The following is a 25,038-nucleotide window of genomic DNA, read 5'->3' on the forward strand; positions in this document are numbered from 1 at the left end:
CACTAATTAGTGGATATGAGGATGGCATCAAATACCCACCTTGCCTGTTTGTAAAAATCTCCATACACAAAAGCACATGGGCACCACACACGCAAGCACACGTAAATGCGCACACACACACACACACACTTAACAAATTATTTTTGTAATTCAGAGCAGCTGCAAGTGGGTATACTGTTGCCAATAAACAGCTATTTACATCACCATAAAACTCTGCTACAGCCATCATGGCACAGAGCCAACAGCATGCACAGTGCCAGCAAACACTAAGTAGCAAACTACCTGTTAAATGTGTGAATGTGTGTAGACTGCACACAGACACCATACACACGTGCCGTTGAAATAGGATGTACGCACATTCATAGCTGACGACATAGGTATGTTTGTTCTGAGTTGCATATTTCTACCGAAACATTTTGCCCTGCTGAACACGGCCCAGTGTTTGTTCATGCTCCTCCCTCCATCCATCTCTCCATGAGACATTGACCACACTACACCTCCTCTCATCCAGTTTATTACTTTATTTTTTAGCAACAAAAGGGAACAAAAGAAAACGAAGGCTCCAGAATTCCCTTATCCATTTTTTCTTAAAATGTCAAACAAAAAATGCAGCACTATGCTAATGTGTAAGTAAAATAACATTTCAAAAACAAAGAGGGTTAAATAAGGGTTTTTCTTTCAGATACACAATATTATTTTACGACAATTCAATTTCTATTACATTTTTCCTCCCCGCTCTGCTTGTAGCCCCACAGCCCCACCTATGGCCAGGCCCCAACCTCTCACTCAGTGTTTGCTCTTTGGCAAGAAGAGGTGTGTGTGTGCGTGTGTGTGCGTGTGTGTGTGTGCGCGCGCGCGAGAGAGAGCAAGCGAGAAAATCAATACTGTGGAGAAATGAGAATGAAAGAGGGAAGGATTAATGGAGAGTAAGGTGGGTGAGAGCAAGACATGCTGTCTGGAAACGGAATGGAGAGAGTGAAAGGAGAAAGACAGTGGTGTGCGACGGGCAAGGGCAGGAAGAAGAGAATCTGTGAAAGAAAGAGGGAGTTAGAATCCCACCGAGGGGTCGGGGATGGCATCGAGAGACAGAGGCGTCGCAGAAACATTTCAAACAGTGGGGGCTGATGGGAAATTAAGTCCATGGCTAAGATATTATGGGTTATATCGAGCGAAACCTGAACAACCATGAGCGTCCCACTGAAGAACTTTGTCAAAAGGTTCTCCACAAATTCAGCACAGTCCAATGTGTACCACTTGATTTTGCTTAGCTGTCATTGTGCTCTGCGCATGTGGGCTGAACTGTATGTAAGAGTGTTTGTGTATGTATGTGCGCATGTGTGCAGGGGGAACCAGATTCCGATAGAGGCACATATAGAGGTCTCGTGACAGCTCTTTGCTTTTGTGTCCATCTTAGAAGTTTATCCTTGGCCAGCACCTGTAGTAGCATGAACATCATGGCCAAAGTAAATCTCAAGGGGTGTGTTTTCCGTCTCCATAGCGACTGAAACTCACTCGGGAGATGGATTAAATCCCTGACAGACAGACTGTTCCATTTTTAATCCAACCCCACTAACTAGGGGACGATCGGTGCCTGTTGTCTAGAAAGGAAGTTCTCTCTCCCAAGATACAGAAAATGGCTGCTGTGTCAACAGCAGCAGGCAGGTCAGAAAGGGAGGGGGTAAGGGGAAGGGAGTTGCAATAGTCCAACCCCCCTGCCTCTCCCCCTGTAAACCCCTCTCATTGGATTCTCCCACAACCTGAGGTGGTGGTGATGATGATAGGGACAGTTGCAATAAGCAGCAGATGGCTTTAGTTTTTTCTGAACAGGGATGTCCCTGATCTGGAGATGGGAGGGGTTAAGGCTGAGAAGCAGTGGTGGGTGTGACATGCTCAAAAGTCATAGGTCAAAATCACAAAACAGTGGAGGGAGAGGGATTCAAGGGATGTCTTGGGGTGGTAGGTGCTCCTTAGGTACAGATCTAAGATCAGCTTAACCTCCCTTGCATCACACCCTTAATCAGTGGGTTGACCTGAACTAAAAACTGACCTTAGATCAGTGTTTAGGGGGTAACTTCATCCCACTCTGTGATAGTGATGACACGAGGGGGCTCTGGTCTTTATTATGAGGTTGGCAGACAGGGAAGTGACAGATAGGTGGCTTTAGCAGTCCCTTGTCGGGGCACGAAAACTAGAAGTGCTTTGTCTGCTTATTTGAGGTAAGAGCATTGTCACAACAAAAAGTGGCAGTGGGGACAAAAGTGAGTATAAAGTGAGCATTTGTCTCCGTCCCCATTTGCCACCATTTCCCCGAAGTCTCCACTTACACACTTTCTCACATTGATTTAACAACGCAACCAATGCTTTACACCAATCCTATACTTTTAAGAAATCCATGACGGGGTCTGTACAAGTGCACATTTCTGGATAAAGATGAATGATTTAGGACGCAGTCTCCTCTTCCTCGCTCTCATCGTCGGGGTTGGGGGGGGTTCAGGTGCACTCCTCACCGATGCGCTGGCATGAGCGGCCCACCTTGCGATCCAGCTTGACCATCTTGAGGATGGCTTCTTCACGCCCGCGCCCCAGGTGGTCGAAGACGCAGTCGTGCTGCTCGGGCAGCCGGTGGAGCATGCAGAACACATAGCCTGTTGGTGAGAAGGTGAGATGTTTTTTTTACTTTTTTTATATAGCATGAGTTGACATACCCAAAAATGTTGAAGTGGTGCTGACTATGCTCTTTGCCGAACGGAACGAGTGTGATCGTATACTCCCTTAAAAGACCTTTGCTTGAAAACTAGAAAAACGCATTATCAATAGTAATGTTTGTCCATTTTGAGAAGCTGTAGCCAGTATACACTCTCTCAAAATAGTCCGAATTAATCTAACAAGAAGTCTGTCATTCATTCTGACGTTTTGCCGAATAGATCTTAGTCGCACAATTTTACATCTAAGTAAGATGTTTGGTGAAGTATTTCTCAATGAAAAATGTGCATGAAAATGAGTCGTCTCATTAAAAGACTATTGAAGAATCCATACTGTTGACCAATCACTAATGAAGGGGCGTAGACTTCGGCTCCAAACTTCGGCTTGCCTCCAGAAAATAATGTGTGCCTGAACAGCCGAAAAAACCCTCACCGAAGTCCAAAACTAACAAAAACATCACAGAATGTTGTCATAGATGTACAAACTCTACCAAACTGTTTCAGCTGGGAAGCATACGTCTTATGGACATTTCCAAACCTAAATACATGTAATGCATTCTTCAACATAGGGGAGTTATGGAGTGGGGAGAAAATGAGGCAGGAGAAATGTTGTTCTCCTTTTTCAATTGGTTTACAGATGTGTCGTTGCACCAATAGTTAAACTCCCTTACTTTTCTGGCCCTCCCCCAGTTTTTTTAGGCATCATTTTGTCCTCTTTGGGAGCACCCTTGTTGTTAGACTACATATTTTGATGGTGATGGGCAGGAAAGGGGGACAAAAAATATTAAATGAAGATGTGAATAGATAGAGAGGAGATGGAGAAGGGGAGTAAGGGTGCAGAAGAGTGTACTTTTTCAAATTCTTTCAAAAGTTAAATTGGGCACAGACCACGATCCCCTAGCTACAGTATAGTGGCAACATTTTCTCTAATACGTCAATACATCCAGATCCAATTCAATAGAACAGAGACAAGCAAATGCATCTCCACATTGTAAAGCTTCAACCCCAGCTAATGCAATTGCAGCTAATGCAGCTACCAGGGCTTTGTGGAGGGCCGACACAATGGAGACTCAATGGGGAGGATCGCTGGTGGTAGTGGCTTCACTGGCAATGATACTCAGCCAGCTTAGCTCCTAAGGACTGAGAACAGAGTATAGAGAATAAAGTATTCTAATGCTATTATACTCTGTTCTCAGTTCTGTGTTCACGAGAACACCAATGAGTACATCAAACACCGGATCTCAAATCAGTCCTAAGAAGCAACAACGCCTGTCTTCAATACTCTACGCCTGAAGCATGTAATCACAAACCAATTCTTAGGAGCTAGGGCTGACCTCGAGTCAGTCATTAGGAGGTACAACACCCACCTTCTTGAATACACTCCAGCCTGAGTATCATTGTCAGTCAAAGATCCCTGATCTCAAATCAGCCCTTAGGAGCTAAGCTGCCTGAGTATCATTGCCAGTGAAGACACTACCACCAGCGATCCTCCCCATTGAGTCTCCATTGTGTCAGTCCTCCACAAAGCCCTGGTAGCTGAAAGGAGTCTCAATAATACAGAGAGAGAGAGCGACTCGTTAGTTATGTTGGGAGTCTTAATGTATTCGTTAATATGCATAATGTTCCTGACAGCGACGAACACTGATTAAAGTCTCAGAGCGACAGCGACCGAAGCGCCCTTTAATTGAAGAGTGGCAGAGGCAATTATTAAGCAATGCACAGGAATGAATAAAGAAAGATGTGGTTGTGTGTGGGGTGGTGTGGTGCTACAGCGGGGCTAGCATGGAGCCGAAGATAATGGTGGAAGAGGGAGTGGCTGATGGACACAAAAGGGGAGTGGGATAGGGGAGAGCGTGGCTTGGTGGGAGTATGAGGAGAAAGAGGTTTGGTGACTAAAGTAACTGGTGTGTGTCCCTGAAGTGGTGTGTGAGACTGTTGTGTACATATGGACACATGCACCGTACACACACACACACACACACACACACACACACACACACACTCTGACATGTAAAATGCTAACAGATGTACCTACTTGTGTTAACAGTTAACACACAACTTCAAACAGAGCATGGTTAATATAAGATAAAGGGACAAAGCTATTGCACCGAAAAACGTTCACAGCTAAAAACAAAGCACAGCCAATAGATACACGGATCAAGTGAGGTACTTCTACTGACAAGCGGCAGGGAAAGTGCTTTCTCGAGTGATAGTAAACTTTGCTGTGAAAATGCTGCTAGCTCTGAACAGAATGTGCCATCAATTTGGCGGCGAAGCATTCAGTCACTAACAGCGAGACGTGTCATTAAGCCATCATTAGAATGACTTGTTGTCATAATAAATAGCAGTGCTAATAAAGCACGGGCGTTGGCTTCAGTAATGACACATTAAGTAGCCTACAACTACTGCTTTGTGGCTGAAATGATAGGCTTACTAACATGATATGATTGTTATCCGATACAGTATAAATATATACTATATATATAAATATATATATATATATTAAAGAGGTAGCTCATTCAAAGTGATTTAGACTATTGATTTGTACTTGCTGTTGACAACATGAAAATAGGGGTACTCAACTATGCTAGTGCTAAATATTAGTAAAGTAATCAACACCAAGTTAGTTTAGCTGATTATCTGTATCCATCTAGTTGTCTCTAAGCTAAGGTATGGCCAATCAGAGTTGGGGTCACTTCCCTTCTAATTCAGTCAATTCAGGACGTGACCTGAAATTCCATTTAACCTTTTCTTAATATATACATATATATATATATTTTTTTAAACAGTTAAGAATATTGGAATTTCACTTAACTTCAAGAATTCACTGCAATAAAATGGAATTTACACCAACATTGTGGCCTATTTCTTTGAGTGAGGCCTAAATCTATGCCACCAGGTCTGCAGTTCTAGAAGACGAGGGTAAAGCAACGCTCAGTCCAGTTCTAATGCTCAAGAGGAAAGTAAAGAAAGGGAATCGCTTTCTGTCCCGGAATGAGGCCTAAACAAAAGCAGAAATGTGCTGTTAGATTTGTATTACCACTGAGAAATATCAGTACAGTATTTTTGTCAAGTCTGAGTATATACAGTGCATTTGGAAATTATTCAGGCTCCTTGCCTTTTTCCAAAATTTGTTACGTTACAGCCTCATACTGAAATTGATTAAATAGTTGCTTTTCCTCAATCTACACACACTCCATAATGACAAAGCTAAAACTGGTTTTTGCAAATTTATTAAAAACAAAAACAAAGAAATATCACATTTACATAGGGATTCTGACCTTTTCCTCAATACTTTGTTGAAGAACCTTTGGCAGCAATTATAGCCTTGAGTCTCCTTGGGTATGACGCTGCAAGCTAGGCACACCTGTATTTGGCGAGTTTCTCCCATTCTTCTTTGCAGATCCTCTCAAGCTCTGTCAGGTTGGATGGGGAGCGTCGCTTCACAGCTATTTTCCCATCTCTCCAGAGATGTTCAATCAGGTTCAAGTCTGGGCTCTGGCTGGGCCACTCAAGGACATTCAGAGACTTGGCCTGAAGCCACTCTTGCGTTGTCTCGGCTGTGTGCTTAAGGTCATCGTCCTATTGGAAGGTGAACCTTCACCCCAGTCTGAGGTCCTATGCGCTCCAAAGCAGGTTTTCATCAATAATCTCTGTACATTTCTCTGTTCATCTTTCCCTCGATCTTGACTAGTCTCCCAGTCCCTGCTGCTGAAAAACATCCCCAGAGCATGATGCTGCCACCATCATGTTTCACCATAGGGATGGTGCCAGATTTCATCCAGACGTGATGCTTGGCATTCAGTTCAAAGAGTTCAATCTTTGATTTATCAAACCAGAGAATCTTGTTTCTCATGGTCTGAGACTTTAGGTGCCTTTTGGCAAACTCCAAGTGGGATGTCATGTGTCTTTTCCAGAGGAGTGCTGCAGAGATGGTTGTCCTTCTGGACGGTTCTCCCCTCTCCACAGAGGAACTCTGGAGCGCTGTCAGAGATGACCATTGGGTTCTTGGTCACCTCTCTGACCAAGGCCCTTCTACTCTGATTTCTCAGTTTGGCCGAGCAGCCAGCTCTAGGAAGAGTCTTGTTGGTTACAAACTTCTTCCATTTAAGAAAGACACCACTGTGTTCTTGGGAACCTTCAACGCTGCTGAAATGTTTTGGTGCCTCGACACAATCCTGTCTCGGAGCTCTACGGACAATTCCTTCAACCTCATGGCTTGGTTTGTGCTCTGACATGCACTGTCAACTGTGGGATCTTATATAGTGGTGTGCCTTTCCAAATCATGTCCAATCAATTGAATTTACCACAGGTGGACTCCATTCAAGTTGTAGAAACATCTCAAGGATGATCAATGGAAACAGATTGCCCGAGCTCAAATTTGAGTTGTACAGCAAAGGGTCTGAATACTTAGGTAAATAAGTATATACTATATAAAAAAAATTATACATTTGGAAACATTTCTAAAAACGTTTTTTTGCATTGTCATTATGGGGTATTGTGTGTAGATTGATGAGAAACATGCTTTATTTAATCCATTTTAGAATAAGGCTGTAGCCTATCAAAATGTGTAAAAAGTCAAGGGGTCTGAATACTTTCCGAATGCATTGCACTGCGTGTCAACACAGGAATGTTAGCATACCTGCATTTGTATGAGAACGTGTGTGTGTGTGTGAGTGTAAGTATGTATGAGCCTCTGTGTTTGCTTGCATGTGTAAAAGTGTCCCATATGTTTGTGTAACCTTTATTTAACTAGGCAAGTCAGTTAAGAACAAATTCTTATTTACAATGACGGCCTACCCCGGACGACACTGGGCCGATTGTGAGAAGCCGTATGGGACTCCCAAAATCGTCCGGATGTTATACAGCCTGGATTCTAACCAGGGACTGTAGTGACGCACTGCATCTCAGTGCAAGAGGCCTTAGACCACTGAGCCACTCAGGAGACATGTAGGCCTATGTCCGTTTATGTTTTTATGAGTGCGTGTGTACTGACCACAGCGGCAGGAGCCGAGCTCTTGCTGTACCAGCTCCAGTTTGGTATGGCATCGGTGGCAGCGCCGGCTTCTCTTCTGCTTGGGACCCCCATTGGTAGATGACGACTCCTTAGAACCGGGGCCCACCCGTGCGCTCTTCTCTGGGGATGCGTCACTCTCTGACTCAGAGGCTGCTCGAACACAAAAAGAAAACACACACAAAAAGGCCACACCGATCCATTAAGAGTGTGTTTTAGTGAAGGGTCGTACGCGAACAAACGGCTCTTGTTGAACAAATCTTCATGGTGAACGTTAGGAACCTAAACACACCGATGAAAGAGATGTTCATTTGGCTCGCTGATTTGCATACTGCCACTACTGCTTGCTGAGGTCAAAACAAAGTTTTGCAGCAGATAACTTACAAAATAATTATAAGTCTAAGCCTTCGGTGGGTTCTAAGCTGACATATGTAATTTTTTAAAGATAGCTAAATGATCCATAGAATGACTATTAGCATTAAAATACTGAATATCACCTTTATTATAGTCCAGTGAAATGAACATGATTCCAAGTGTTATTTCATAGATTTGATGTATTCACTATTATTCTACCATACAGAAAATGAAGAAAAACCCATATATATATATATATATATATATATAAATACACACACACACACAGTTGAAGTCGGAAGTTTACATACCCTTTGGTTGGAGTCATTAAAACTTGTTTTTTTAACCACTCCACAAATTTGTTATTAACAAACTATAGTTTTGGCAAGTCGGTTAGGACATCACTTTTTCACCCCTCATGATGCCATCTATTTTGTGAAGTGCACCAGTCCTTCCTTTAGCAATGCACCCCCACAACATGATGCTGCCACCCCCGTGCTTCACGGTTGAGATGGTGTTCTTCGGCTTGCAAGCCTCCCCCTTTTCCCTCCAAACGGATGGTCATTATGGCAAACAAGTTTTATTTTTGTTTCATCAGACCAGAGGACATTTCTCTAAAAAGTACGATCTTTCTCCCCATGTGCAGTTGCAAACTGTAGTCTTGCTTTTTATGGAGGTTTTGGAGCAGTGGCTTCTTCCTTGCTGAGTGGCCTTTCAGGTTATGTCGATATAGGACTTGTTTGACTGTTGATATATACTTTTGTACCAGTTTCCTCCAGCATCATCACAAGGTCCTTTGCGCTTGTTCTGGGATTGATTTACACTTTTCGCACTAAAGTACGCTCATCTCTAGGAGACAGAACGTGTCTCCTTCCTGAGCGTTATGACAGCTGCGTGGTCCATGGTGTTTATACTTGCGTGCTATTGCTTGTACAGATGAACGTGGTACCTTCAGGCATTTGTAAATTGCTCCCAAGGATGAACCAGACTTGTGGAGGTCTCCAATTTCTTGCCTGATTTCTTTTGATTTTCCCATGATGTTAAGCAAAGAGGTACTGAAATTGAAAGGTAGACCTTGAAATATATCCACAGGTACATCTCCAATGGACTCAAATGGTGTCAATTAACCTATCAGAAGCTTGAAGGTAGGCTTTGAAATAAATCCACAGGTATATCTCTAATTTACTCAAATTAAGTAAATTAGCCTATCAGAAGCTTCTAAAGCCATGACTTCATTTTCTGGAATTTTCCAAGCTGTTTAAAGCCACAGTCAACTTAGTGTATGTAAACTTCTGACCCACTCAAATTGTGATAGTGAATTATAAGTTAAATAATCAATCGGTCTGTAAACAACTGTTGGAAAAAATACTTGTGTCATGCACAAAGTAGACGTTCTAACCCTCTTGCCAAAACTATAGTTTGTTAACAAGAATTTTGTGGAGTGGTTGAAAAACGAGTTTTAATGACTCCAACCTAAGTGTATGTAAACTTCGGACTTCAACTGTACATACCCCAACAAGAAGCCATGGATTACAGGCAACATTTGCACTTAGCTAAAGGGTAGAGCTGCCACTTTCAAGGAGCGGGACTCGAACCTGGAAGTTTAAAAGAAATCCCGCTATGCCCTCCGACAAACCATCAAACAGGCAAAGCGTCAATACAGGACTAAGATCGAAACGTACGACACCGGCCCGACGTTCGTTGGATGGGGCAGGGATTGCCAACTATTACAGACTAAAAAAGGGAAGCACAGCTGAGATCTGCCCAGTAGCACTAGCCTACCAGACGAGACAAATAACTTCTATGCTCGCAATGAGGCAAGTAACACAAACATGCATGAGAGCATCACGCCCTCCACAGCCGACGTGAGTAAGACCTTTAAACAGGTCGACATTCAAAAGGCTGCAGGGACAAACGGATTACCAGGATGTGTACTCCGAGCATGCGCTGACCACCTGGCAAGAGTCTTCACTGACATTTAACCTCTCCCTGTCTGTAATGCCAACATGTTTCAAGCAGACCACCATAGTCCTTGTGCCCAAGAACACTACGTAACCTGCCTAAATGACTACCGACTCACAGCACTCACGTCTGTAGCCATGAAATACTTTTAAAAAGGCTTGTCATGGCTCACATCAACACCATTATCCCAGAAATCCTAGACTCACTTAAAATTGTATACCGCACCAACAGATCCACAGATGATGCAATCTCTATTGCACTCCACACTTCCCTTTCCCAACTGGACAAAATGAACACCTATGTGAGAATGCTGTTCATGGACTACAGCTCAGCATTCAACACCACAGTGCCCTCAAAGCTCATCACTAAGCTAAGGACCTTGGGACTAACCACTGGATTCAGTACTTCCTGACGGGCCGCCCCCAGGTGGTAAGAGTAGGTAACAACACATCCGCCACACTTATCCCCAACATGTGGGCCCCTCAGGGGTGCGTGCTCAGTCCCCTCCTGTACTTCCTGTTCGCATGACCAGGCGTGACTCCAACACCATCATTAAGTTTGCTGATGACAACAATGGTAGGCCTGATCACTGACAGCGATGAGACAGTCTATAAGGAGGTCAGAAACCTGACCGTGTGGTGCAAGGACAACAACCTCTCCCTCAATGTGATCAAGACAAAAGGAGATGATCGTGGACTACAGGAAAAGGAGGACCGAGCACACCCCCACGCGGCAGGGTAGCCTAGTGGTTAGAGCGTTGGACTAGTAACTGGAAGGTTGCAAGTTCAAACCCCCGAGCTGACAAGGTACAAATCTGTCGTTCTGCCCCTGAACAGGCAGTTAACCCACTGTTCCTAGGCCGTCATTGAAAATAAGAATTTGTTCTTAACTGACTTGCCTAGTTAAATAAAGGTAAAATAAAAAAATAAATTCTCATCGACGGGCTGTAGTGGAGCAGGTTGAGAGGTTCAAGATCCTTGGTGTCCACATCACCAACAAACTAACATGGTCCAAGCACACCAAGACGTCGTAAAGAGGGCACAACAAAACCTATTCCCCCTCGGGAGAATGAAAATATTTGGCATAGGTCCTCAGATCCTCAAAAGGTTTTACAGCTGCACCATCGAGAGCATCCTGACGTGTTGCATTACTGCTTGGTCTGACAACCGCTTGGCCTCCGACAGCAAGGCACTACAGAGGGTAGTACATACGGCCCAGTACATCACCGGGGCCAAGCTTCCTGCCAGGACCTCTATACCAGGCGGCGTCAGAGAAAGGCCCTACAAATTGTCAAAGACTCCAGACACCCTAGTTGTATATTGTTCTCTAGGTCCAAGAGGCTTCTAAACAGCTTCAACCCCCAAGCCATAAGACTCTTTAACAGCTAATCAAATGGCTACCCAGACTATTTGCATTGTCCCATCCTACGCTGCAGCTACTCTCTGTTACCTATGCATAGCCACTTTAATAACTCTAACCTCATGTACATAATTACCTCAATTACCTCGACACCGGTGCCCCCCGCACATTGACTCTGTACCCCCTGTATATAGCCCTGCTATTGTTATTTATTGCTGCTCTTTAATTATTTGTTATTCTTATCTCTTACTTTTTTAGGGATTTTCTTAAAACTGCATTGTTGGTTAAGGGCTTGTAAGTAAGCATTTCACTGTAAGGTGAAACACCTACTCATGTTGTATTCGGTGCGTGTGATAGATAAAATTTGATTTGAGACGTGTTTGTGCCGTCATGTGCATTAGTAGCACAATTTCGAACCTTTTGACATTTGTTTTTATGTTTTTATGTTGACTTTCCCATATTGACGTTTTAAGTTTCGGCAAACTTTTCTTAGCGGATGTACAATCATTGCAAATTGAATTATGGGGTGTTTCAGGCCCCAACGTGAACATCACTGTACACTTGCAAACTCGATCAAAAACAAGGGCTGAGGAGCTTACGTTAAGAACTTCCCTTGTTTTGCTAATCATTTGGACCAACTTCCAAGACAGTGACAGGGATTCCCCCAAGGGCATTAGACGAGGGTAAGTGGAAGAGGGTGTCTTTTATGAGTTTGAAATGCAGCCAAGGGCTTGATGATAAGTTGAATCAGGTGTGCTACCTCTGTAATACATCAAATGCAAGGAACAGCTGAGGGTCCCCAAGGAGATGTTTGAAAAAAGCTGCATTGGGCTAATTAAAGCATGTCCCCCATCACATTCTACAACAAAATAACAGACAACAATGATACCCATATACAGTACTTTAGTTAAAATGGCTGCCATTGACAAAATTAGTCAAGCATCTGCCCAGAAGTCAGTTTTAGGTCAGGATTTTTCTCCTCCATCCCAGAGAGGTTTCTTTCCTCACTGGTTCGGCTGTGGAACAAAGATCTTCACTCGATACATTTCTGAGAACTAGGCCAAGTTGACCGGCAAATCTTTGGCATTCACGATCGATTCCTCCGTGCCCATTATCCTATGGAATCCTTCTGGGTGCACCATGTAAGGAATAGGGTGCAATTTGGAATGTAGAAGTCCCTTTGGTATCTCCAGTCTTTCTGCCTTTTTAATGGGTCTTCTTTTTAGCGGCGAGGGCCCTCAATGGAGGGTAGAAACATGTGATCTCCAGCAGAGGAAGAGGAGTTCCTTAGTCGATTAAGTCTCGCTGACAAATCAAATCAAATCAAATTTTATTTGTCACATACACATTGTTAGCAGATGTTAATGCGAGTGTAGCGAAATGCTTGTGCTTCTAGTTCCGACAATGCAGTAATAACAAGTAATCTAACTAACAATTCCAAAACTACTGTCTTGTACACAGTGTAAGCGGATAAAGAATATGTACATAAGGATATATGAATGAGTGATGGTACAGAGCAGCATAGGCAAGATACAGTAGATGGTATCGAGTACAGTATGTACAAATGAGATGAGTATGTAAACAAGTGTGTGTGTGTGTGCGCATGTGTGTCCACTCCTTACTGTCAACCTTAATAAGATAGAAAGGCCATATATTGCAGCCATATTACATAATACTGGAGCGCCTAAACTATGGTCACTTCACTTACTTGCTCACTGAAATACGGGTGCAGTTTCAATTGCATGGGGAATATACTTAATGAAAACTACCTAACAAATGTGAGGTAGTCTACTTTCCCCATATCTCCCCTTATTGCTTTCAATTTACAGTCTACCTATCGGGTCAATTAACTCTGCCATTTTGGATCAATTAACATTGGTTGATTCCAATTCCCTCCGACACCAGTCTCACTCCATTCCGGCTCCGTTAAGTGGAGTTGACAGACCCGTAGTGGGAACATGGCGCCTGACACGGAAACCTAGTGTTAGGTCCGTCGAGGCGTAGCTACCTGAGTTGCAGGGCCGTTTTGTGGGGGTGGATACTAGTATGCCGTGGGCTGTGTCTGTGCTGGAGACTTCTGGAAGAGAAAGGGGAAAAAAGAAAGAAAAGAGAGACTTGTGGTTGGTGCAATCCATCAACTACAAAGAGCAGACAGACAGACATGGAGGGTCAAGGTATGATGTAATCTAGTTATTTTCTGACTGTGTGTGTGTATGTATATATACACACACACACATACATACAGTGGGGAGAACAAGTATTTGATACATACACTGCCGATTTTGCAGGTTTTCCTACTTACAAAGCATGTAGAGGTCTGTAATTTTTATCATAGGTACACTTCAACTGTAAGAGGCGGAATCTAAAACAAAAATCCAGAAAATCACATTGTATGATTTTCAAGTAATTAATTTGCATTTTATTGCATGACATAAGTATTTGATCAACTACCAACCAGTAAGAATTCCAGCTCTCACAGACCTGTTCGTTTTTCTTTAAGAGGCCCTCCTGTTCTCCACTCGTTACCTGTATTAAAGACACCTGTCCACACACTCAATCAAACAGACTCCAACCTCTCCACAATGGCCAAGACCAGAGAGCTGTGTAAGGACATCAGGGATAAAATTGTAGACCTGCACAAGGCTGGGATGGGCTACAGGACAATAGGCAAGCAGCTTGGTGAGAAGGCAACAACTGTTGGCGCAATTATTCGAAAATGGAAGAATTTCAAGATGACAGTCAATCACCCTCGGTCTGGGGCTCCATGCAAGATCTCACCTCGTGGGGCATCAATGATCATGAGGAAGGTGAGGGCTCAGCTCAGAACTACACGGCAGGACCTGGTCAATGACCTGAAGAGAGCTGGGACCACAGTCTCAAAGAAAACCATTAGTAACACAATACGCCGTCATGGATTAAAATCCTGCAGCGCAGGCAAGGTCCCCCTGCTCAAGCCAGCGCATGTCCAGGCCCGTCGGAAGTTTGCCAATGACCATCTGGATGATCCAGAGGAGGAATGGGAGAAGGTCATGTGGTCTGATGAGACAAAAATAGAGCTTTTTGGTCTAAACTCCACTCGCCGTGTTTGGAGGAAGAAGAAGGACGAGTACAACCCCAAGAACACCCTCCCAACCGTGAAGCATGAAGGTGGAAACATTCTTTGGGGATGCTTTTCTGCAAAGGGGACAGGACGACTGCACCGTATTGAGGGGAGGATGGATGGGGCCATGTATCGCGAGATACAACCTCCTTCCCTCAGTAAGAGCATTGAAGATTGGTCGTGGCTGGGTCTTCCAGCATGACAACGACCCGAAACACACAGCCAGGGCAACTAAGGAGTGGCTCCGTAAGAAGCTTCAAGGTCCTGGAGTGGCCTAGCCAGTCTCCAGACCTGAACCCAATAGAACATCTTTGGAGGGAGCTGAAAGTCCGTATTGCCCAGCGACAGCCCTGAAACCTGAAGGATCTGGAGAAGGTCTGTATGGAGGACTGGGACAAAATCCCTGCTGCAGTGTGTGCAAACCTGGTCAAGAACTACAGGAAACGTATGAACTCTGTAATTGCAAACAAAGGTTTCTGTACCAAATATTAAGTTCTGCTTTTCTGATGTATCAAATACTTATGTTATGCAATAAAATGCAAATGAAATACTTAAAAATCATACAAGGTGATTTTATGGATTTTTGTTTTAGATTCCGTCTCTCACAGTTGAAGTGTACCTATGATAAAAATGACAGACTTCTACATGCTTTTGTAAGTAGGAAAACCTGCAAAATCGGCAGTGTATCAAATACTTGTTCTCCCCACTGTATAGATTTATTATTATTTATGTATTTTTCCATGGAGGCATTTAATAGACTAATGTTGTTTTGTGGCCCTAAAATGTCAATCTTTACGTCTATACATTTTAAGTTTGGATAGAGTCACCTATTTAGAAGTGAAACAACGCAGTTTTACAGTTCAATTTGTATAATTGTAGATAATTATATAGGGGTAAGGCAGCAAATGCTGAATCTGACTTACTCAAACCTTTCTAGACTTGCTGGAACAGCAACTTGGCAGCATTAATCCTTTTCGTGACATATAAATGGTATCCAATGAATGGGATCCAAATTATCTTTACATTTGGCTTACTTAGCTACCTATGATATATTTTATTAGCATTTTCTCCCCAATTTTGTGGTATCCAATTGGTAGTTACAGTCTTGTCTCATCGCTGCAAGTCCTGTATGGACTCGGGAGAGGCGAAGGTCGAGAGCCACACGTCCTCGAAACACGACCCAACCAAGCCTCATTGCTTCTTGACACAATGACCGCTTAACCCGGAAGCCAGCCACACCAATGTGTTGGAGGAAACACTGTACACCTGGCAACCGTGTCAGCCTGGCCCACCACAGGAGTCGCTAGAGTGCAATGGAACAAGAACATCCCTGCAGACCAAACCCTCCACTAACCCAGACGACGCTGGGCCAATTGTGTGCCGCCCCATGGGTCTCCCGGTCGCGGCCAGCTGCGACAGAGCCTGGACTTGAACCAGGATCTCTAATGTCATAGACCACTGCGCCACTCGGGAGGCCCTAGCTACCTATGATATCTAATCTGTGTCTGACATGTCTTGGTCTTACAGAGGACGAATTGAGGTTGAAAAACCAAGAGTCGATATGTGACTGACAAGTCAAGTATATTACACTAAAACGCTACAGAAATACATTTTCCCGTTCATTTAAATGGGTCCCAGTCATGACAGATCGCTAACGTAAAGTGGACTGTAACCACCTCTTTGTATACATAACCTGGGCAGATCTTCCAGATAGTGGAAGATCTGCCCAGTACTCCAACTACCTTCCTTTCTCCCACCTCTCTCTCCTATGTATGCCAGGACAGATATAGCCTGGTCTGGGCAGCTCCACCGTTGTTGCAGAAAATAGCAGATGTGTCTTTGGCAATAGCAGGCTCCTGGACTAAAGGAGTAAGTGTGTGTGTCATGGGAACACACAAAAAGTCACTAAAAATCTGTATTAACTGGTGGTCTAGGTACCACAACGTCTCTGACTGTATTGTGCATTCCCGGTTATGTTTTTTAAATATACTATGTATTTGACTCGTTTCAGGAAACTAAGTGTATATCGCACTTCACTACTTCACAGTAGCGGCATTTGAACATAAACATTTATATTTTATCAAAATGCATTTTTGGGGGCTGAAATGCCATCTGGAACATTAACTCTCATGTGCTTTAATAACAAACTTGTATTCCATCCATAAATACGAATACAATTGGTCAATTACCAGCCTAGTTGGTTTAGCCACAGAAAAAGTCAGGAATCTTCCCGCTAGCCATGATTGGCTGAGATAATGAGGGGCTGGACATGCAGGGAGATGAGTTTGGATTGGTCTGCCATGTAGCATGCTTCTGTCTATAACGTAAGCTGTTCAGCACGTCTTGACAGTCCTTTCTATCGCACTGTTTTTGAAAGATATAACATTATCCATCAAGAACTACACAAGTTTTGCTACGTTTCTACATCAAATTGATGCCCTGAATTCAGCAGGTGCTATCAACAGATTAGTTGGAAAAAGTGCTGGGCTAATTTCTGCACACGCCTCGGTTAGTGTGAACCCGGAGTGACTTGACACAACGCTGGTCAAACAGCTACAAACAAAAATCGAGTTAAATGGTTCCAATCTGCCACAAAAGCGTTCATCCATGTATACGGGTAGGAATCTAGTTACATTTGCAGATAAATTTCTAATTTTGTAATTTAAAGCATACTGTTAGATAACTAGCAAACGTTGCTCGCTTGCTAGCTAACGTTAAGTGTATGATCTGTGAAATAATATGATACGAATCAGGCTATAACTAACAATGTAAATTGATTCCTAAGGTTTGCTAGCTAACATTGAATGCTAGTTGTGACTAATCCTTATTGTGGCTAGCTTCACAACACATAACCTGGTCCAGCTATTTATTTTCATGACCTGAAGTTCAATTTCAATAGGCTAACAACAAGTGGCTACCTAGCTAATACCAGAAGTTGCGGCCTAACACAACATTCTACAATTAAACTGTGTTATTTTACATGCCAAATTAAAAGCTTATTTAGCGTGTCAACGCGTTATTTGACGTGTATCTTTTTTGACACGCAAAGACCCAAACGGCGTTCCATATAAGAGGGTGTGAATGATGCTGAATGGGTATACAAAGAACCCTCCAGTAGGTGTACCAAAACATTCAAGAGTAATTTTCTCAAAAGTTTATTAATTTCCAAATCAGAATTACTTCCCCATTGTTCTTCAACTGCAGTGTATGATATACCATTTTCTAGCTTGGAGTCTCTACTTTTATCCAATGTAAAAAATAAATAAATTAAAATTAAAATTCACATAAGACCGAATCGAGGAGGTCGATCACACATGTATAAAAAAAAAATCAACAGTCCAAAATACAGGACATAGGCTCCTGTCCTTACCATCTTGTTCAGGTAGAGGCGTGGCTTCTGTGTCTCCGGGCAACGGGTCCTCTGAGCTGACAGGCGCTGACGAAAGGGATTGGCTACTGCTGCTGCTTGATTCGCTATAGAAGATGACTGACTGGCTGTTGCTTGAGCTGCTTGAGCTGGGGGCAGGCTCTGGGGCACAGTCCTCGCCTGGCTGCTTCTTCTCAATGTCTGTGGTTATACAAGAGAGTGACGAGCGTGGGTGTGTGTTTGTATGTGTGCGAGAGATGCTGGATTCCAAAATAACTCCTACCCTCTAGACATTTCATTGTGAAGGGGGAGATTGAAGTGTGTGTGTGTGTGTATGTGAGAGAGTATGTGTGTGCGTACTGTATATGCTTACATAAGTGTGTGTGTATATACATACAGTGCATTCAGGAAAGTATTCAGTCCACTTTAATTTCCCCCCCCCCAAAACAATTGTTACAGCCTTATTCTAAAATTATTTTAATTATTTCCCCCCCATCAATCTACATGTTATACACCCATAATGACAAGGCAAAAACACTTTAAAAAAAAAATGTTTGCAAATTAATACATTTAAACATTGTAATATGACATTTACATAGGTATTCAGACCTTTACTCAGTACTTTGTTGAAGCACCTTTGGCAGTGACTACAGCCTAGAGTCTTCTTGGGTATGACACGACACAAGCTTGACACACCTGTATTTGGAGAGTTTCTACCCATTATTTTCTGCAGATCCTCTCAAGCTCTGTCAGGTTGGACGGGGAGCGTCGCTGCACAGCCATTTGTTGCTTAGTTAATTGTCCCGTTGGAATGTGAATCTTCACCCCAGTCTGAGGTCCTGAGTGCTCAGGAGCAGGTTTTCATCAAGGATCTCTCTGTACTTTGCTCTGTTCATCTTTGCCTCGATCCTGACTAGTCTCCCAGTCCCTGCCGCTAAAAAACATCCCCACTGCATGATGCTGCCACCACCATGCTTCCTCTAAACGTGACACTTGGCATTCAGGCCAAAGAGTTCAATCTTGGTTTCGTCAGACCAGAGAACCTTCTTTGTCATGATCTGAGAGGTAGTTGTCCTACTGGAAGGTTCTCCCATCTCCACAGAGGAACTCTGGAGCTCTGTCAGAGTGACCATCGGGTTTCTTGACCCTGACCAAGGCCCTTCTACCCCGATTGCTCAGTTTGGCCGGGCGGCCAGCTCTAGGAAGAGTTTTGGTGGTTCCAAACTTCTTCCATTTAGGAATGATGGAGAATACTGTGTTCTTAGGGACCTTCAACGCTGCAGAATTTATTTGGTACCATTCCCTAGATATTTGCCTCGACACAATCTTGTCTCGGAGCGCTCACGGACAATTCCTTCGACCTCATGGCTTGGTTTTAGCTCTGACATGCACTGTCAACTGTGGGACCTTATGTGTGCCTTTCCAAATCATGTCCAATCAATTGAATTTACCATAGGCGGACTCCAATCAAGTTTTATTAACATCAAGGATGATCAATGGAAACAGGATCCACCTGAACACAATTTCGAGTCTCATAGCAAAGTGTTTGTATTTCAGGTTTGCAAACATTTCTAAAAGACCTGTATTCACTTTGACATTATGGAGTATTGTATGTAGATAAGGATGTTTTATTTTATCCATTTTAGTATAAGGCTGTAACGTAACAAAACGTGGAAAAAGTCAAGGGGTCCGAATACTTTTCCCGAATGCAATGTATGCCTATGTGCATCTCCCCACGTGTGTGTGTGTGTGCGCGTCTGCTTGTTGTGTATGTGTTTGAGAGAGTAGTCGAGAAGTCACGCTTAGCCACACACTGCAGGACAGTATGGATCCACTATCCAGCAGTAAGTCTGTGGAGCGTAATGGTGGAGGAGAGAGGGTTTCTCGTCCCTCATCTTCACACAATCCCCCTGTTTACACAGCGTCACTAAAGCCACTCCATGCCGGCCACAGCAGCAGAGCGGGACACCAGCTTGTGACAACACAGCAGCAGAGACGTGAACAAACAGATATACGTTCAGTCATGATGGCACTGGCACACATACGTGCACACTCACTCAGGCACTATACCCTCTTACATGCACTCAGATGCCCATGCTCACACACAAACTACACATTTGAATACTCACCTATGCTAACACACACACTGCAATTCACACAGTCTCTCCCACGCACGCACACCCTCTCCCCAACACACACAAATCTTTGGTATTGCTGCATGACTCAAAGCCGTCTGCTTTAAACTCCCTTAACGCGAGGGGAAAGGGTGTGTGAAGGGAGTTGAGTGGACCTACCCGTAAAACATTTGGAACAAAGGTTCATGGTTTTGCTGGACCTAAAGAGAAGAGACAATGACAGGTTAGAAAAGGAGGTCAGCCCATCACATTATTATTCACAGGACAGGTGTACTTCGGCAAGCCTGATCGCTGCGTTCAATATTTTATTTTACTTCATCAGTCTGGCATTCCTCCTTATAGAAACAGTTTGATACTATGTCTGTAACAAAGATAATTCTTTAAAACTAACTTGTTTGGGATTGGGTGGCCTTTAACCAACCAGATGATGGCCTAATTCAAAGCACAGTGTTTAGCCGCATAGGATTTTGTCCTAAACCCACCTGAGAGGATGCTGATTGGACCGGTATTGGACTCATACGTGAAGTGAAACAGAATGGTGAACGCAGCAATCAGGCTGGTTAACCAGGCTGTAATTTTGCATCAATATTGCCTACAATGAAAATGTCCACAAGAGCGACAGCTTGTGGGCCAGTTTTAACATTGGGCAGTGCGGTTTCCTTTATCTGCAGTTTAAAAATGTAAAGTCTTCAGTTCTAATCAACTTATTTCTCCACATGTAACACGACCACCTAACCAATGCCAAAACAATTGGCTAGATAAGACCAAATAAATCGTGCCACATTCGGTATATAAAAATGGACACCCTAAAACAACGTGACAAATAGCCTAAATAATATAAGTAAATTCCTTCATTGTATCCAATCCATCATCCTTCACAGTGGACCTGTTTGTCCCTTACCTCTGCCAACTTCAGAACTTTAATCTACGACACTTCGCCAGCTAAAGAGGGAGGCTGGCTCGGCTGGTGCTAGCACATGCATAGATCAAATACACCGTTGGAATGCAGATTAAAGCATTTATATATCCTAAATTTGAATGATTGCTCAGAAAACCCGGTGTTTTAATCAACATTTGCTTACTTCAAATTTGACCTCACGCCGATTAAGATAAGCAGAGTAAGGAGTTTACATCACTATTGCATAATCTGCCTACTGCCATAATGAGTTTAAAATCAAATTATTACTGTGGATGTAAACGTACTCAACGGTGCAGCTGTAGAACTTTGAAGATCTGAGGGCCCATGCCACATCTTTTCAGCCTTCTTTCTCCTCAGACGTGCTGTCGTACCCTTTTCACAATTGTTTGGGTTTGTGTGGACCATGTTAAATTCTTAGTGATGTGGACACTTGGTCTTGATCTGCTCCATTACATCCCTATCGATGTGGTTTCCTGTAGTCCATGATCAGCTCCTTTGTCTTGCTGGCATTGTGGGAGAGGTTGTTATCTTGGCACCACACTGCCAGGTCTCTGACCACCTCCCTATAAGCTACCTCATCGTCTTTGGTGATCAGTCTTACCATCGTCGTGTCGTCAGCCATGCAGTCATGCCACACAGTTGTGGGCGAACAGGGAGTACAGGAGGGGACTAAGCACACACCCCTGAGGGGCCCGCATGTTGATGGTCAGCATGGCAGATGTGTTGTTGCCTACCTTCACCACCTGGGGGTGGCCCGTCGGAATTCCAGAATCCGGTTGCAAAGGAAGGGCTTCAGTCCCAGAGTCCTGAGCTTGGAAGGGACAATGGCTATTGAATGCTGAGCTGTCCTCAATGAACAGAATTGTTACATAGGTATTCCTTTCGTCCAGGTGGGTGACGGCAGTGTGGAGTGCAATAGAGATTGCGTCACCTGTGGATCTGTTGGGGCGGTATGTGAATTGGAGTGGGTCTAGGATAATGGTGTTGATGTGAGCCATGACCAGCCATTAAAAGCATTTCATGATGTGAGACAATAATCACTTAGGCAGGTTACCTTGGCGTTCTTGGGCACAGGGACTATGGCAGTCTGCTTGAAACAAGTTGGTATTACAGATGGGGTCAGGGATAGGTTGAAGACACTTGCCAGCTGGTCAGTGCATTCTCTGAGTATATGTCCTGCTATTCTGTCTGGCCCTGTAGTCTTGCGAATGTTAAGCTGTTTAATAGGTCTTACTCATGGGCCTCCCGAGTGGAGCAGCTGAGGTGCCACTAAAGCCTGGGGTTCGATCCCGGGATGTGTCACAGCCAGCAGTGACCGGGTGCCCCATAGGGCGGTGCACTTTCTGACCAATATTGATGCAACTTTTACCCCATTCTGGAACGAGGGTTTATCACAGAGATCTTATTTAATTACTAGAGGGGCTATGGTTTAACCTACATTGAATCGGGTCCCATAGCCCATTTATTGTCCAACTGCAACAGCGCAAATGATAAACAGCCCAATTGACCATAGTTTTTACATGCAGAGCAAAGTATTCTCTCTGCTCACCTTGGCCATTGACCTGTTGGCGGTTGCGCTCAATCAAGCCGCAATGTTTCTCTTCCATGGGGAGCAATTTACTAAAATGCACCTTACCTAGGCTAAGGTTCTTGAACATGGCACCCAAGGCATTGTTGCTCTGTGTTGGCTCATGAAAAGCCTGCTGCGGTGAGGAAGACCTTGCTTGACTGGCAGGCCTATACATTGGACCAGATGCCACGCGGAGGGAAATGAATCAACATTGACCGTTAGGCTAGAAAGGTAGGGATTGTTGAGAGGGTGTGACAGCGGCTGTGTGTTTTGTTTGATGGAATTGAAGTGCAGACGTTTATAAAAGGAAAGGCTGTGGATGAATAGGTTGGCATAACATGACCACTGATAGCACAGCCTCAGACCGTATGCGTGCATTTGTTTAAACTCCTGCTCAACAAAACAGTTGTCGGGATATGTGTTGTTGACATTCTCAAATCTTCAGCCCCTTCCCTTCCCTTCCCTCACAATTCTTCATTCTGGAAGGATGAGCTCCTCAGAGCCCTTGGAAGCTTTTATTTTTGCTGCACCTAATTTGGAGGCAAACCCAATAAAACATGCTAGGGCTGAATCTTAAACCGAACACTTTGACCACTCGATCATGCGATATGCGTGTTCACGAAGCAATCTCAATGGCTAATTGTCGAGTGATCGAGGGCTTCATTGAGCCCTTCAGGCAGCCTCTCTACCGAGTGGGCATCCTGTGTCAACTCGCCGCCCTTGGCAGCAAGTGCTACCCATGAATCTTCATAGTGAATTATGCTACAAAATAGGTTGAGGTAGACTATGCTTGAGAATGGGTTTAGAATATTGGAATATTGACAAAGTGGCAGTTAGGATGGAAGTGTGCATCGTCTCAATTCTCTTTTGGCCTGAAATGGTAGCAGACTCGAGTGATCACTATCAATACAGATCAGAAAGTGGCCACTCAATAAAGGCCTCATCGGCCAAGTGTTCAGTTTGAGATTCAGCATAGTAGTCTGCAACTCCAGGCTCCAAAACAACTCAAATCAATTTAAGTACCTCAGTTTATTTAGTGTGTTTTCCCTACAGTACATTTCACCCCTTAGTGGGGCACACACAGGTCACCGAAGCACCATTCAGTGCTGCAAAACAAAAACCACCAAAGAATGAAATTGAAACCAAGAGGTCAAATGTTTTTACACCTGGGGGAAACAGAGTGGGGTGACCAGCCTGAATAACGGCAGTGGAAAAACTACCTGTTTGAGTTGCCATTGGAGAAAATACTCTGCACCAATAGGCTACTTTGGCATGCACACACACACACACTTTATTCTTCCACCACCCATCTTTGATTTGCCTGAAGAAGGTTAACTAACGTGGGCCGCCCGGCTGGTGGAATCTTGATTGGCGCTCTTTGCCGACGCCAGCCCTCATAAGCCTTAATTGCGGATGACATTTAACAGGAGATGTCAAATGAATCCCGGTCTCCTGCCTTGTTATACCCCCGGAGTGCTGCCGGCTTGATTGGCATTGAGTGATGGGTTAAAATGAGGGTGGAAGTAAGAAAGACAGGGGGAAGGGAGCAAGAGTCTTCTTTTCTTCCTTCTCTCTTTTTTCTCTCTAATTCAAAGTCCGGCTCAGAGGTGTTGCTGTGGTCAGGAAATGTTTTTAACCACAAACCATACCTGGATTAAAATAGGCACAATCTATCAAATACGTTCAAATACTTAAGCTGTGCTTGATTGCGCTAGCAATAGAGTCAAGGCAATAGCTCAGTCCTAAAAAAAGCAAAACCTGCACCTGCACCAGGCAGGCTCAATCAAATGCTCAAACTCCGGTCTGGTCCAAAACATTTGTTGACTAGCCTAGGCTAAGGCTATTTGACCCCTGAAAATCCATTCAAACCTAGCTTAAGGATCTTCCTTTGCCATGGGTGAGCCTAACACTCTTTTCAGGGAATCCATGCATGGGCCTTTATGCTTAGTTAAATATGCACTCCGGGATCTTAAGCACAACAAACGCATAACATATTGCACAAAATGAATTGGTAACATATTACACACATTTCAAAAATCGAATATCATACCAATTTCAAAATATATCACACAATGAAAAATGTGTATGATATCATACACTGCAAAATGTGTAATTATCACACAAAATGGATTACGTAGTAGGCCTACACATTGGCTGACTTCTTACACAAAAAAAGGGGACCACTTTTGGCTTGTGAGAGTTATTTTCAGAACTAGTGACTAAAAAGTACACGAGTGTCTCTAAGTAAGAAAATGTCAATGGATGTAAAAGGCATCACACACATTCAACCTGATGTTGTGGCATTGAAAACATGAGTTCAGTCTGTGCACTCTATAGCCTTTTGAGAGGCTTGCTAATGATGTTCTCATCAAATAATATTTTCATAGACCTACAGGTGTGGGTTGAATGCTTCACTGGCATCCCATGCTTGTTTGTGTTAGGTTAGTAAATTGGTGTGTGTGTGTTAGATTAATGAGAGTGTGTACAGGTGTTTCTGTGTTAGATTAGTGCATGTGTTTGTGTGTGTTAGGTTAGTGAGAGAGAGAGAATGTGTAT

At 43.6% G+C, this 25,038-nt stretch overlaps 1 protein-coding gene across 3 annotated transcripts in view; it reads right to left on the reverse strand.

Annotated features, from left to right (window-relative positions):
- Positions 1-506: 506 nt before the first annotated feature.
- The window catches only part of LOC110506258 (AN1-type zinc finger protein 3), a 46,685-nt gene continuing 22,153 nt past the window's right edge, over positions 507-25,038 (reverse strand). Inside the window, exons 2-6 of one of the 3 annotated variants that reach the window (XM_021585691.3) lie at positions 20,153-20,193; positions 17,862-18,059; positions 13,400-13,468; positions 7,699-7,869; positions 507-2,645 (exon numbers count right to left, since the gene is read on the reverse strand). In XM_021585691.3, the coding sequence (XP_021441366.2) occupies positions 2,491-2,645; positions 7,699-7,869; positions 13,400-13,468; positions 17,862-18,059; positions 20,153-20,193 (634 nt within the window). In that variant the 3' untranslated portion in view covers positions 507-2,490. The remainder of the gene's footprint in view (positions 2,646-7,698; positions 7,870-13,399; positions 13,469-17,861; positions 18,060-20,152; positions 20,194-25,038) is intronic. The other 2 variants (XM_021585692.3, XM_090221722.1) reach the window with 2 other exon arrangements.

This window comes from Oncorhynchus mykiss, chromosome 26 (genome assembly GCF_057628025.1).
Source record: "Oncorhynchus mykiss isolate SJ-2025 chromosome 26, ASM5762802v1, whole genome shotgun sequence".
Lineage (NCBI taxonomy): Eukaryota > Metazoa > Chordata > Actinopteri > Salmoniformes > Salmonidae > Oncorhynchus > Oncorhynchus mykiss.